Genomic DNA, 15,592 nt, shown 5'->3' on the forward strand with positions numbered 1-15,592 from the left:
TTCCATACCAATATTCATAAGGAGTCTTTTCCTTATCTCTCTTTACCAGATTCTGATTCATTATGTAGACAGTTGTGCTAACAGCTTCTCTCCACAAGGTTTTTACTACACCTCCTTGTATCAATATTGTCCTAGTAGCTTCAACAACTAACCAGTTGTTCCTTTCTACGATACCAGTATGATGTGGTGTCCTCGGTGTAGAAAGTTATCGTTTGATACCATTCTCTTCACAGTACCTAGTGAATTCCTTAGAAATAAATTCACCACCTTGATCTATCCTCAGACATTTTATTTTCTTACTGCTCTCTTTCTCTGCTAAGGCTCTGAATGCCTTGAACTTACCAAAAGCTTCAGTCTTATCCTTCAAGAATGTGACCCACATCATCCTTGAGCAATCATCAATGAGAATCATAAAATATTTGTCACCTTGAATGCTTTTTGTTCTTATTGGTCCACAAAGATTTGTATGAACCAAATCTAACAAGTGCTCTCCTGAAAAGGATTTTCTTTTGAAAGTTGAAGAAGTCATCTTTCCTAACTGACATTCTTTGCAAAGAGCATTAATTGGTTTGTCTAACTGAGGCAAACCTCTCACTGTCTTGGACTTACTCACTTTAACAATGTTATCAAAGTTTATATGACAAAATCTCATATGTCAAAGCCAGCTATCATCTATTTTAGCAATAAAATAGTTGCTAACTTTAGAATTAAGATGAAACAGGCTACCTTTAGTTTGTTTCCCGGTTGCAATCAATTCACCTTTGTTGTCAAAGATTCTACACATACCATTAACTCTGGTGGCTATGCTTTATCATTGAGTTGTGCCACACTCAAAAGATTGTGCTTTAGTCCTTCAAGCCAGTAGACATCATCTGCACTGCTCTTCCCATTAAGAGAAATAACTCCTTTACCTTTAACCATGCAGGGTGAGTCATTGCCAAATCTAACAACACCACCATCAAATTCTTTCAAGGAAAGAAAGTTTCTCTGATCACTGGTTATATGATGTGAACAACCATGATCAATGATCCAATCATCAAAGTTATCCATCCTGGATACTAATGCCTTATGGTCTGATATCTCTTCCTTAATAGCTACAAACATAATATCTTCACTAGAATCATCATCAAATTCTTCATCAGTGATACCACTATCAATATAAAGAGGACAATATCTTTTGCCTTTACCCTTATGCTTCTTGAATTTATCTCTCTTGTGTTCAGTTTCACCATTAGGACAATTAGCTGCTATGTGATCAATCTTGTTGCATGCAAAATATTTTAAAGGTAATTTACCTCTGTATTTACCAGTGCCTCTATGCAAACACTTTGCCAATAATGCTTCAAGCTCCACTAAACTCTCTTCATCATCAGCATCTCTGTTGTATCTAGATTCATAACCATGACCACTATCTCTACTTTTTCTCATAGATGGGTTAGAAACATAAGCTCTAATGCAGGCTCAGATTTCTGTACACTACCATCATAACCGTTTAATTCAAAAGCAATAAGATTTCCAATGATGGAGTCAAGAGTTACCTTAGTTTTGTCAATGGACTTCAACTCTTGAATAGTTTCAACTCAAATAGTATAGACCAGTAGTAGGGTTCTCAGTACCTTACTAATTACTGTGGCATCTTCCACTTTCCCTCTTGCACTCTTAATTTCACCCACTATCTCTTTTATCCTTTGACCATATTGTTGGATACTCTCACCTTAAAACATCCTCATGCCATCAAACTTTCCCCTTAGACTCTCCTCTTTAGCAATCTTAACATGTTCATCACCGCTATAAATCTCTTCAAGTTTTTTCCATACTTCATATGTAGTTTCAAGACCATGAACATATACATATTCAGCATTAGACAGGGAACTGATAATAGCCTCCAATGCTTGATGATTTTCTTTCTATTCTTTCTTCAGATCATCAGTCAGAATTCTAGTAGGTGCAATATACTTAGTATCTACATGATCCCAATACTGACTTCCTAGACTCTTGACGTAAATCTTCATTCTGCTTCTCCATATCCTATAGTTTTCTCTATTGAACTTTGGACCTTCCTTCTTCATCATGATCTAGCAGATCATTTCCTCAAGCTATTAGGCTTAGACCTTAGAGGACCTAAGATCCTCTAATACCAATTAATGGTATGATGAAAGAATAAGTATCTGGTAGATTACTAAGAGGGGGGGGGTGAATCAGTAAATAGAAAAACTGATACAAACTTCCCAAACTCAAACTCAAACATACAAAGTAAACTTATCAATGAAATAACACTGTCAAGATCAATACTCATAAGAATACCGGTTGACTGTTACAGCAGCTTAACAGTAAACAACATTTAACTTGTAAACATCCAAATGCTTTATCATATGCCAATACTTCATTTCTCAATGCTTCCAGTTATCATGCCTTATCAAAAATAATTAATCAAATCAACCATAAGATCATAACCACAAAAACATTCACCACATGACACAAGTATTTATATGTGGAAAACCCAAAAAGGTAAAAACCATGGTGAGATGAGACTCACAAGATAATATCTCAACTCTTCTGAAGTTCGCCCTATTAGGAGCCAAGCCTGTTAAAGCTTTTACAAAAGTCTTGTTAAGAATTGATCCTGTTAGGAATTACCCGGTTAAGGGATTGACTATAAATGCCTTGTTAGAAGCAAATACCCTGTAAGGAGTAACCTCAGTAGAGGATTTGAAAATCCAATCTAATGGATCATCTTGTTAGAGGATTTAATAAGTAACCAAGCTTGTTAGAGCTTACCTGGTTAGGGAATTTAATTTCTACTGTAATTGTTAGAAAACAACAGGAGTTTCTTGATCTGTCTGAATAGCACTACATTTGCTTGATCAGATCCATATAAGTATATATCTTCCTTTACTCAATCTGTAAACTCATTCTCCGGTTCAGCAACCTCACACTCAACTGATTTCTACCAACTCTTGCCAACACTAACAAAACAACTTCATCGACCTTAAATACAAATCAATTAGGTCGTTAAAACAACAAAAATTAATCCTCTCATTGAGATTACAAACAAGTCAATACAAGCACGACCATTGGATTTCATAGCAATCTCTACACATCAATCAAGAAAACCTCAACCACTTCTTGATTACCGCTTCATTGAGCTCAATAACTCATCATGCTCTTTGCCTTAGATGCAATACACTTTGCTCATTCCCTCTAGACAAACAATCAAACATACCAAAACATTTGAACTTATCTTCATACAATGACCTTATGTGTCACCATCATTACCGCTCAACATCAGATCATAAACCAACATAACCAATTCAACAATCTTAATCGGTTAGGGTTTAACAAAAAAAACTGGTAGGGTTTACCAATTACATAACATAGAAAGGGTTTAACCTTCTACTCCGATTACCAGTTCAACTCACAAACTTACATACCAGTTTACAATAACCTTCACAAAGCTCTTCCTACCACTTATAAGACAATATCAACAATAACAACAATATCAGCAATATCATTAATATCATTACTGGTTCAATTGACATCAATGACAACATAACATATCATTCATGCAATCTTCATGCAAATGACAACAGGTGGTACCCCTGTGAAGAGATAGCTTTGCAAATATATTGTAATCTATTATCAATTTATGAATAATATATTGAGTTGTTTTTGAAGTGTCGGGTTTTTCTCATGAAAGGGTTTTCCCCATGTAAATCATTGTATTGTGGTACACATGATATTATGTTTATTTTTGTTAAGTTTTTGTAACTATTGTAACAATCTGTAAAAGATTTTGCATTACCCTCCTCTCAAAGTTAGTGTAGGAAGTTATTTTGCTACTTAACTTCCTTACATGAACAAAACATCATTAAAGGTATATCATTAGTGTTTCATTCATTCTCAACGTTTCCCTCAAAAGGAAACTATTTCACTACAATATTTCATTTAAATTTTTATTTAATTTCATGGTTAATTTTAAAACTCGGGTTTGACCCAAGACAAAACCTTATTCCCAACACATTTTCCCTTTTCACTATGTGCATGAATAGGTATAGAGTTGTGTTTGGGAGAATTGACAAGATTCGCAAAGACGAATAGGTTTAGCTTTTGATCGAGAGAAATTCGGAGGCCCATGGCAAATTGACACTACCCGATCTTGAAAAAATTAGGCCAAACTTTTGGGAATAGATCTGAAACGTCTTCTTCTCCTCGGATCCAAGTTGGTGGCTCTATATAACATCTGTATCTCACTATTTCTATCAGATTGCTTCCATAATCCACTATCTTGCCCTAATCATAAACAATTCAAATCAATTCAATTTAAGGAAGATAGAGCCCTATCAAAGGGTAATATAATCTTATCACAATCTTGGTCTATCAAGGCTAGATCTATTAGATTTATCTTCTACTTAATGTGATAGTTAATTAGGTAATTTGGTGGTTTTATTATCTTTATTTAACCCTAACCACAATTTCCACCATTACACTAACTTCAGTTGATTCATTCTAATATTTGTGGTCCTATGTAGACCAGGAGTTTTGGTAAGTCATCATATTTAATTAATTTTATTGATGATTATCCATGACATTATTGGGTTTATTTTTTGAATTCCAAGGATGAAGCATTTGATAAATTTAAAAGGTTCAAAGACCTTATGGAAAAAGAGAAAGGTTGTAAAATTAAATGCTTGAGGAGTGATCAAGGAGGAGAATTATGCTCAAGATATTTTAATATTTTTTGTGATTTGCATGGCATAAGTAGATAACTCGTCGCTACTTAGACACCTCAACAAAATGGGTTATTTGAGAGGAAACAACATACAGTGGTGGAAGTGGCAAGGAGTACATTACAAAGGTTTGGACAATTCTTTTTGGGGTGATGCAGTTGCTATAATAGTATACATTTGTAATTAGAATCCACTACAGTACTTCACATGATGACTACATATGAAACTTGGTATGCAAAGAAGCCTAATATTGCTCATTTTAGAGTTTTTGGTTATTTAGCCTACATACATGTTGTTAATCAAAACAAGAAAAATTTGGATCCTAAAAGTAAGTCGTGTTTTTTTGTTTGGTATAGTGGGCACAGTAAAGCTTACAGGTTGTATAACCATTGTACTAACAACATTCTTGTCTCAAGAGATATGATTTTTTATAAAGGGGGGTTTATGGTCATAAAAAAGATAATGTTGAAAAGTATAAATCTATTTTGAATGGTGGTATTATTGCTCATATTGATCATGGGCAACCAACTAATACATTAATTTTAATTACTTCACATCCACCAATCAACCCCTCTTCTAGTTCTTCAGTTTCAAGTGCAAGCCCAACATCAAGCTCAAGTCTTAATAGGAAGGTTGGAAGCTTAGCTAATATTTATGAAAGAAGTACAATTCAAGCTTATGAAGAGAATCCAAGAGGTGAGATAGTACATTTTACATTGTTTTCACAAGTTGATTTTGAACCATTGTATTTTGAGGATTCATGTACTAATGAAGTTTGTTGATAGAAATATAACAAGATATGGATTCTATTAATAGGAATGGTACTTGGGAGCTTACAAAGCTTCCACAAGATAAGAAAAATATTGGCACTAAATGGGTCTACAAGACTAAGTACCATAGTGTTGGAAGTGTTGAAAGACACAAAACATGGTTAGTTGTTATAAGGTTCACTCAAAGGTATGGTATAGATTATGAAGAAACATTGCACCTATAGAACATCAAGAGACTATTAGAATGTTCATTTCACATATAGACCAAAAGAAATGTATCATCCATCATATGGATGTGAAAAGATCCTTCTTGAATGGGTACTTAGAAGAAGAAATTTATGTGGAACAACCAAAAGGTCTTGAGGTGCAAGGTAAAGAGAATCAAGTCTAGAAGCTAAGAAAGGCCTTGTATTGGGCCTCAAGAAAGAACCAAAAGATTGGTATGAAAGGATTGATGGGTATTTTTAAGAGAATGACTTCACTAGAAGTAAGAGTGAACCTACCCTTTACTACAAACAAGAAGGTAATGACATTATTATTGTCAGTTTGTATGTTGATGAGTTGTTGTATATGGGTAGTATTTTTATGATGAAAGATAACTTTAAATTTTCTATGATGAAATAATTTGAGATGTTAGATGTAGGCCTAATACAATGTTTCAAGGCACGTAGGTTTATCAAATGATGGAATTTTCCTTTGTCAAACAAAATATGTCAAAGATATGTTGAAGAAGTTTGATATGTAGATGGAATAACTTATGGACTTGTAGTTGGGAGTTTGATTTTCTAATTCACTCTAGGCCTAATATTGCATATTTTGTTTCTCTTGTTTCGAGGTATAAGATAGTCTTATAAATTAAGTATGGAGGCTACAAAAAGAATATTGAGTATGTCAAATGAACTCTAAATTTTGGAATTCATTACTATAGTTCTAAAGGATTTAATCTAGTTGGTTTCAGTGATTCTGATTGAGCGGGTAGTATGGAGGACCAAAAAAATACTTTCAACAATTATCTTACTATTGGTTTGGGTTTGATTTTCTAACAAATCATTATTTTCGTTTCTTTTATAGAAGCCAAAGATGTTGCAATAACATCTACAAGTACTTAAGCATTGTGTCTTAGGAAATTTCTTGAAAAAATAGGTTGAAACCAACTTCAACCTATAATGATCTTTTGCTATAATATGAGCACAATGAGGTTGGTAAAAAATATTGTGCATCATAGCAAAACTGAGCATTTTCATCTAAAATATTATTTTAAATTAGAGACTTGGCACAAAAGAAAGTGGTAGAACTCTAGTATATCAAAACTACTGAACAAGTTGTAGACATTTTTACTAGGGTTATTTCCAAGGTCTTGCTAGGGTATGTGCAGGATCATGGTGGGCCAAACAGACCCTTAAGTGGCAATGAAAATTAGAAAAATATGCTTAGGCAACTTAACGTAAAAAATTTGAATAAGTTACCAAAATTATTTCAAAAATATGTAAGAATAGAATCTATAGAAAATTGAATGTAGTTTCTAAGCTACTAGTTGTTTTCTACAAAAAATAAGATCTATTTGATAAAAATTCAAAAATCCAATGCATTAGTACTAAAATTTCAAGAAAAAGTAAAGAATCAAGTGTCTGTCTGACCACCCTAACCACAATCAGATCATAATGTTTTTTTATAAGATTTTAGATATAAGTAGAAGACTCATGTCTGGATGTGACACATATTTTTTCATATTTTTTTTTAAATAAATAATGGATTATGATTTTTTTACTACAGCTTTGTAAAAATATAAAAACTCATATGTCTAACCACCATAACTTGGTCAAAACTTTATGAAATTCAATTTTATTTTTTTTAATCCTATATTATATGAAGTATAAAATGTGACACATGTTTTGGATTCAAAAAAGATGATACAATTTGAAAGTTATAGATATTTTTCAATTATCCTATCAATCAGGACTTTAGTTAGAATATTGCCACTTTTTGGCCCCTCATGATCCTGCACATACCCGCTATGATCATCCTTGTACCTATGATCTTGATCCACTTAAATGTGAAATCAAAACATTTTAGCCAACTCCCGCAAGTTTACACTTGGTCTCAAGCTCATTATGCACAAATCTTTAAAATTTGATCTTATGTTCATATCTTAAAAGACATCAATTTGTATCATGTTGTACACACACAAACAAAAATATATCTTTAAATAGAAGGATATTCAAGATAAATCAATTGCATTTACACATATTAACACATGTGAATCACCTATCAATCATTTAAGAATTTTGTGTACATGTTTAGAGTGTGCTATATGTCAGCGTAATTATAAATATTGCTAACTTGATAGAAAAAAATTGAGTGTTTTAGAGAATATTATTGTTTAGACGTCTACATTTTGAGAGCTTAGAATGCAAGTTCCAAAAATCATCAAAGATTGAGTTCATAGATATAAAGCATGTTTGTAGCTACAAACCATATCCAAGAAAAGAATGTTAGTCCAATACAACACAAGGGAGAATATTATAATCGTGATTTGTATGTGGGAACATCTAAAGAACTTCTAGATTCTATGATGCATAAATTGCATTATCTTCATCAATTGACACACATTCTTCAATCAAAAAGATAAACAATCCCCCTCTTCATATATTATTTTACAACTTAATTGTACTTTTTATCTAATATTACCTTAACTAATCTATTCTAAAAACTCAACTAATCTAAATTCATTTATGAATAAATTAACCTAATTCAAAACCATTTGTTTCCTTTTCAGACTTCAATAACAATCGCAGTTCAATTTTAAATATTTTGCTTGAATTTCTAAACATTGTTAGAGGCTAAAATGGTCAACACGGTAAATAACCCTTTATATTTAACGAAAAAAACTAATAGCCCTCAAAATTGACCATTTACAAGATGCTTACGGCACAACGACCCATTTTCATAATTACAGGAAAAGATAGTGGACCACTAACATAAATTGGCAACCACTAAGGAAGGAAATGATGAATTCCAGTCGGTGACCTAGCCACTTGGCGTGCACTTTGTATGAGATATAATTCATGAAATTGATTCAGCAATGGACAAATATTAAAATAATACTATCGGGCTGGCAGTTTGGAATCTTATAGAGATAAAAACAGAGACAGAGAGTTGGTTCCTACTTGAACTCTTTGACTTCTGATGGAGTCAATGCTTAAATATGCAACAAACAGTTTTATTGATGGAATTCCAAGTCTTGTTTTTATGTATGGGTAACAAATTCAACTCTCATCTTGTTTGGAATGGATTATAAATAAGGAACGTCATATAAACTAAAACCATTCCTGGATTGGATATATCAGGCCTTTGATTCTCTTTCCTTTCTGGTTAGCAATGGCTTCCTCAGTGATTGTGCCATCTTGTAGGATTTCAGTCATTTGGGCTGTTTATGGCTTTCTTGTACTCAGAAGCGTGTTTGGCGATGGGGATTTATTTAAGTCTAAAGCCGCTTACTATGGCAGTTCAGATAGTCTTGGAACTCCCAGTAAGTCAAATTATCAACTCATCCTCTCTGTCTGATGTGAACTGTGAATAATATTGTGAAATAGTTTATGAAATTCATTTCTAAATTGTGACAGATGGGTCGTGTGGATATGGTTCTTTTGGAAGAACCATAAATGGAGGACAAGTGGCTGCTGCTTCTGATTTATATAAAGATGGCATCGGATGCGGCTCCTGCTACCAGGTAACAAAGTGAAGAACCTCGAACATAACAATATAATTATCTTTACTGCAAGTAATTGATGTCTAGCCAATGCATATGATTTACATTTTTATGAATGATCATACAATTATTATTAGGATGAGATGGTTATAAAAGAGAAATTTATTAATATTTTGGATCATTTGTTTCAATCCATAATCAAGATGAGATATCTAGAAAAGAGATGTTTCAGATTATGCTTTATGATTCATAGCAAGGATAATATAGAGAAGATTGGGTATGATTGGTAGTAAGAAAAATTTACAAAATTAAATCTAATACTGTGAAGCTAATATTCTACAATTCATGATTAGAATGAGATAGTCAAAGAAGAGAACATTATTAATGTTATGGATCAGAAATCATAATTCATCGTCAAGATGAGATAGCCAAACAAGAGAGACATTTCAGATCATACTCTATGATTCAATGAATCATATGAAATAGAAGAAGAAGAGAGATGTTTTAAATCATACTCCTTGATCTGTAATCAGAATATAATAGAAAAAAGTATTATACAAAGCGTCTCTGTATATCTCTTCATGATGATGTATCATATATGATCTATTGATGAAGGACATGAACAATAGATATTTTATGTCTTTAATTGTAAGGTTTCTAATCAGATAATTGGCATGAATTTGTAATGGGATGAACTGAAACAGATAACCTGCACAAATGAGAAGCTTTGCACACAGGAGGGAATAACAATCGTTGTGACAGACTACGGCAAAGGCAACGGAACCGAATTCATTCTGAGCTCCACTGCATACTCTAAGCTAGCCAAGCCTGGCAAAGCTAAACAATTAATATCTCTGGGTGTGGTGGACATCGAATACAAAGGGTGGGTTGTGTTTTACTTAGCCTATTAATTCATCAAAGCTCAATGTAACATACAGTGGTATGATCCGAAATTGATGAGCCCTGTTTCTATATTTTTTAAATTGCAAAATGCAGAGTATCTTGCAAATATCCCGGTTACAATCTGATGATCAAGATTGACGAGAGCAGCAATTTTCCTGACTATCTGGCAATACAATTTTGGTATCAGGGAGGCCAAAAGGACATTTTATCAATAGAACTTTTCCAGGTATTCAAGGCTTTGAATTGGTTTTCCAATGATTTAGTCAAACAAAATGTCTAGCATTAAATTGTAATCATCTGTGGTAGAGAATTTTTTTGGAAGAGCCTATAGAACAGGTAATTGTGGTTAACATGCTGGTTTTCTACTTGAGACCCAGTAGCATAATTTTTCGTTAAACTCTTGATTATAATTCAATTATAGTCCAATTTCTTCAACAGCAATCTCATTTGCATTTGCAGGAGAAAAATGGTGAGCAAGAGACAGGAAAAGGAATGAAACGAAACCATGGCGCAGTGTGGGACGTGGTAGGCCCTCCAAAGGGCGCTCTTTGGCTGCGGTTCCTGGCAGGAGGCTACCGCAGAACCAGCTTTGAATGGATAAGGGCCGCAAATGCAATTCCAGCTAACTGGGAGGCAGGGGCACTCTATGACTCCGGCATTCAGATCAGTTAATCACATGGCTAAGTTGAAAGATATGGAGGTCACGCAGGAAAATAAAATACGCTCTGCAAGAAGCTTTGGGTTTCCAATAAATGATAGCATCTTGAAATTAGCCCAAGAACTTGCTCTTAGATATTGTATTTTAATTTATTTTTTAAAAAGCATGTTTCAGTAGTTTTAGCCTAATTGGTGAAGTTATTGGTTTCTTTTCTTATTAGAATTTAAATATTGACAATTATAATTAAAATAAATTTCACATTAATATAATCTTATTTGTTCTGTTATATAATTTTATTTGTTTTTAACAATAAGTATATTAAAATTCTTATACATTTTTTTTTTTAAAAATCTAATTTTAATTATTGATTGAAAATTATTCTATGTTATTATATTATTCTTATTTTTATTGTAACAAAAGTTGTGTTGTAGTTGTAGTCCTTATCTTAAGTTATAAGCTTGGAGAAAAACATATAACTTTAACATAGATCTATAAGAGATGCATACATAAACCATCTATATTGAGGATTGAATTCATTTTTTTTTCAATAGCCACTAAAAGAATGATATGGTTCAATATTGATGTTTGAATGGATTTGGACCTTACACATTTGCTTAATATCATAGTTTTATGGCTAAAGCACCCTTAGTATTGTTTAAGGGTACTAAATTTGTTGCATATATTTAAACTATAGAAAAAAGAAAACCAATTCAAAAATGATTTTTGATTGGTCTCTACTTGTGTTCTCTAGAAAGGATACATATGTTACAACAACAAGACTAAAACAAAAGAAAGATTTCTACAACAATACACTTCACTCCGCTTCTCTAACCAAACTGATAGCACCAAGATACCTACAAATGAATCATAAAAAACTACTATGCCCTAGCTCCAATTTACAACAAACTAATCGAGGGAAAACCAAAGTAGTAACCCAAAACAAGAGGCATAAAGCCACTAGCAAAATCTCCTGTCTAGGAAAGTGAACAATAATGAGATAATAAAATATTAATTTCCTTCAAATGGATATAACATGGGCACCTAACCCTTAATCACTCATATCTTTCACTTCAAGTGTATGCTCTATGACGGCCTCTTGATTTTTCAGATCGCCCAACAAAAAACCTTTCACCTTCCAATGTTGGACACGCAAAGAATGACTCTTCATATTTCAATTTAGAAACATAAAAGAGGAAACCTTATCTAATTTTTCTTATCCTTGTCACCTTTACATGCTCACGTCTTGAAAATGTAATGATAATCTATTTTAAGTACAAATATTAAATATTGTTCTCTCATATCCTAGAGAACTCTTTCCAAGGAACATGGAGACATGTGAATGACATAGGATTTGCAAGATTAGTCTCACATTATCTTAATATTATATGATTTTTTCTATGGTGAAGATAGACTACTTATATCTATTATACAAATGAGACTGTGTAACATATTTTATTTTTCTAATTCTTGAAATTAGTGGAACATAGATTATCCATTCATTTTGGCATCTTAATATATCCTTATTGACTATTAAAGATAAGAAATTCAGTAATGAATACTTGAAGCAAAATAGAAGCAACACTCGAAGAAAAATTGCAATAGAAAATGAAGAAGGTTTTGAGTGAGTTGCATGAAAAATGCATAGCAAATAGGTACATATATAGGAATAATATCCTACCTACCCTTGTAACTAACTTGCTACATAAGCAATTTTGGGATGAGGAAGTTTTCAGAGGCCTCGATGTCTGCTTTGGTGAGCTAATATTTGTCGGCCCTGCGACTTCGACAAAAAAAAAAAGGATGGTTTTTGTGTAAACATCAAATAGTCTGTGGATCTTCCTTTGGAGTAACTTCAACTCCAAATTGGGTGTGTGGGTTTAGCCACTGGTGTTTGAATGTCCCCTTTGCTTGTTTCCACTGCAAAAAGGGTGGTTATTGAGCTACGGATTTTTTGTGTAAGGCGGCTTCTGCTATTCTGAAGAAAGTTTGAAAGAAGAAGTAGCCCAAAAGGCTCTGGAGGAAAAGATGGTTGAAAACAACACAAAGGATACCCCTAGTTTGAAAATTGATGATGCCCCTATGGAAAAGGATGTTGGTTTTGCTCCCATTTCTGATGGAGTGTCTATGAATGCAGAGGCAAATCCAGAAGGGAGTGTTATTTCAGTGGTTTTGGTGGTGGATATCCCTAATCACTCTGAGCCAAGATCTTGTGTTGATGGATGTGCGAATGAGGAGAGGAATGGGCTTTCTCTCCTGGAAGCTAATATTTCTTTAGATGAAGATCCATTTACAGTTTTTACGTCAAGAAACAAGTAGAAAATCTCCCCCACTCCTACTCAAATGGGGTTAAAACTAGGAATCGCCAGAATGCAGAATATGGCTATGGCTCCAAGAGCATGGGTTGACCCTCAAGCGCAATGAAAAAAGATAGAAAAGTTAAGTTTGATGTGACGCAAGTTACTCAAGAAACCCTTGAAGAGATGGGCCGTGTTGGCTCGCCACACTCTTCTAAATGAAGATTATTTCATAGGATATGTGAACATCCCCCATAAACATGATCTCCTATCAAATATGATTTAAGAATCATAGACTTGACATTTTTTTGGTGCAAGAAACGAAAATGCAATCTAATAAACTTCTTAAAATTAAACTTACTATTGTTAAGGATTGTGGGGTTCACTGTTGTGATGCTAATGGTGCCTCTGGTGGCATAGCACTTTTTGAACTCCATGTTAATTAAGGGTATAGTGATTTTGTCTAACCCAAGTCATATTGTCACTAGAATGGAACATTTGAGGGATGAGACTATTTGGATTATGTCTAATTTCTATGCTCCAAATAATAAGATTGCGAGAAAATCCTTGTGGTTCTTGCTCTATGACTTCAAAGTTAAATATCCAATGGACAAATGGATTGTTATGGGAGATTTTAACACTCCTATTTCTAGCTGTGAAAAAATGTGTGGTGCTCCAATTGCAAAAGATAGAAAGCAAGACATTATCCAACTTATCGATTCCCAAGGTCTTCTGGATCTGGATCTAGTGGGTTCGTCCCTCACTTGGTTGAGCAGACATAGTGGAAGTGATCTCATCAAAGTCAAATTGAATAGGAATTCGATCTCTCTGAATTGGCTATCTCGATACTCTTGTTCCTTGTTCACCTTGTCTCATATTGTTTCTGATCATTTTCCGATTGTCCAGACGACCACTTTGGGGAATTGTAATAAAATTTTCCCTTATAGATTTGAAAAAATGTGAACTTTGGGTCTACGACTTTATGATAAGATTAAATAATGCAGTATTGACGTGGATGGTACTACTATGTTTAGCGCTTCCAAAAAGTTTGTATTAGTCAAAACTAATATCCTAAAGTGGAATAAATCTTTCGTTGGACGTATTTTTCAATCTAAATGTAAGCTTAAATCTTTTGTTGGATGTATTTTTCAGCTCTCGGCTTCTTCTTAGGGAACTATATGCCACCTTCCTTGACCTCATTCCTAAGAAAGTTGAAGTCATTCATTTCCAATATTTTTACCCCATCAATTTATGTAATTCTCTATATAAAATTCTTTTCCAAAATTTTGGTGCAGTTCTTGAAAGGCCTCCCTCTTAGGCTGGTCTTTTGTCCAGCAAGATGGTTTTGTCTTGAGGCGTCAAATTTTAGACTCTATTTTAACAATACATGAGAGAATCCATGCTTTGGTGATTAACAAAAAATTTGGTTTCTTTTTAAAATTGGATCTTCTCGAAGCCTATGATTATGTTAATTGGTGATTTATTTTCAAGTTGTTGCAAGCTTTTGGTTTTGGGTGTAAATTTGTACAATTGATTTCTTAGCTAGTGACTACTCCTAAATTCTCTATCATCATCAATGGTTCCCCCTTTGACCTTTTTTTCAAGCATCCACGGGTTTATGGAAAGAAGATCCTATTTCTCCTTTCCCATTTATCTTGATGGGTGAAACCCTTGGTAGACTCATTTAGTGGGAAGTGCATATTGGTAATCTCAAGGGCTTGGGCCCATCCTCTTCACCACGGGTATACTCTCATCAACACTTTGTTGATGACACTATTTTTCTTGGTGAAATATCTATCTCAAAAGCGAGGAATCTGAAGAAGCATTTTTTTCAGTATGAAGAGCCATCCGATCAAAAAATTAATCTTCCCAAGAGCTATATCTTCTTTTTAAATACTTTGGAGAGGAGACATGCCAAAATTTCTCAAATTATTGGTTTCTAGATTGCTATGCTCCCTTCCACCTATTTGGGGATCCCCCTCTATAATAGCCCAACTCCTAATTCTTTTTGGTGTAGCCTTATTGACAGGTTTCAAGCTAAAATTGCAGGATGGAAAGGTGCTCTCCTTAGCCAAGTTAGGAAACTTCAGTTAATAAAATCATCATTGCAAAATCTATCTATCTATGCTATGAGCCTCTTCCATGTTCCAAAGAAATTTTCAACCCGAACGAAACTTATTTGAAATATTTTTTTATGGATGGGATCAAAAATCAAGAGAAGATTGCACCTTGTTTCTTGGGATGAAACACTTGTAGCTAAACAAATTTGGAGATCCCTGAAAGATAACAAAGAATGGATCTCCATTGCTAATAGTAAATATCTTGTTTCTTATGAGGACTTTCTGATTTTTTTGGGTGATGAGAGACAATTGTTTGCTTCCTCGGCACTTTGGAATAACACCTCAAAGACCAAATATGTTCTTTTAAAAGGTCTCTAGTGGTCCTTTGAAAATAGGGTGAGGATTATTTTTGGGGATGATTGGTGGTGGGGTGATTCTCCCCTTTCCCAATTAAACTGGGCTTCTCATCTT

General features: G+C 33.7%; 1 protein-coding gene across 1 annotated transcript; it reads left to right on the forward strand.

Moving 5' to 3' along the window:
* The first annotated feature begins 8,775 nt into the window (after nucleotides 1-8,775).
* On the forward strand, nucleotides 8,776-10,961 carry LOC131037091 (expansin-like B1). Its single transcript, XM_057969128.2, has 5 exons — nucleotides 8,776-9,026; nucleotides 9,121-9,227; nucleotides 9,911-10,089; nucleotides 10,203-10,335; nucleotides 10,569-10,961. The coding sequence occupies exons 1-5, from the start codon at nucleotides 8,876-8,878 to the stop codon at nucleotides 10,779-10,781; spliced, it is 783 nt and encodes a 260-aa protein (XP_057825111.2). The 5' UTR covers nucleotides 8,776-8,875; the 3' UTR covers nucleotides 10,782-10,961.
* The last annotated feature ends 4,631 nt before the right edge of the window (nucleotides 10,962-15,592 follow it).

Source organism: Cryptomeria japonica, chromosome 7, assembly GCF_030272615.1.
Source record: "Cryptomeria japonica chromosome 7, Sugi_1.0, whole genome shotgun sequence".
NCBI lineage: Eukaryota > Viridiplantae > Streptophyta > Pinopsida > Cupressales > Cupressaceae > Cryptomeria > Cryptomeria japonica.

Excerpts from the sequence above, each read along its gene's own strand:
- LOC131037091 (XM_057969128.2), top strand. The coding sequence starts at position 8,876 with ATGGCTTCCTCAGTGATTGTGCCATCTTGTAGGATTTCAGTCATTTGG. Across the intron at positions 9,027-9,120 it reads AGATAGTCTTGGAACTCCCA|ATGGGTCGTGTGGATATGGT; the intron begins GTAAGTCAAATT and ends AAATTGTGACAG. Across the intron at positions 10,336-10,568 it reads TATCAATAGAACTTTTCCAG|GAGAAAAATGGTGAGCAAGA; the intron begins GTATTCAAGGCT and ends TTGCATTTGCAG.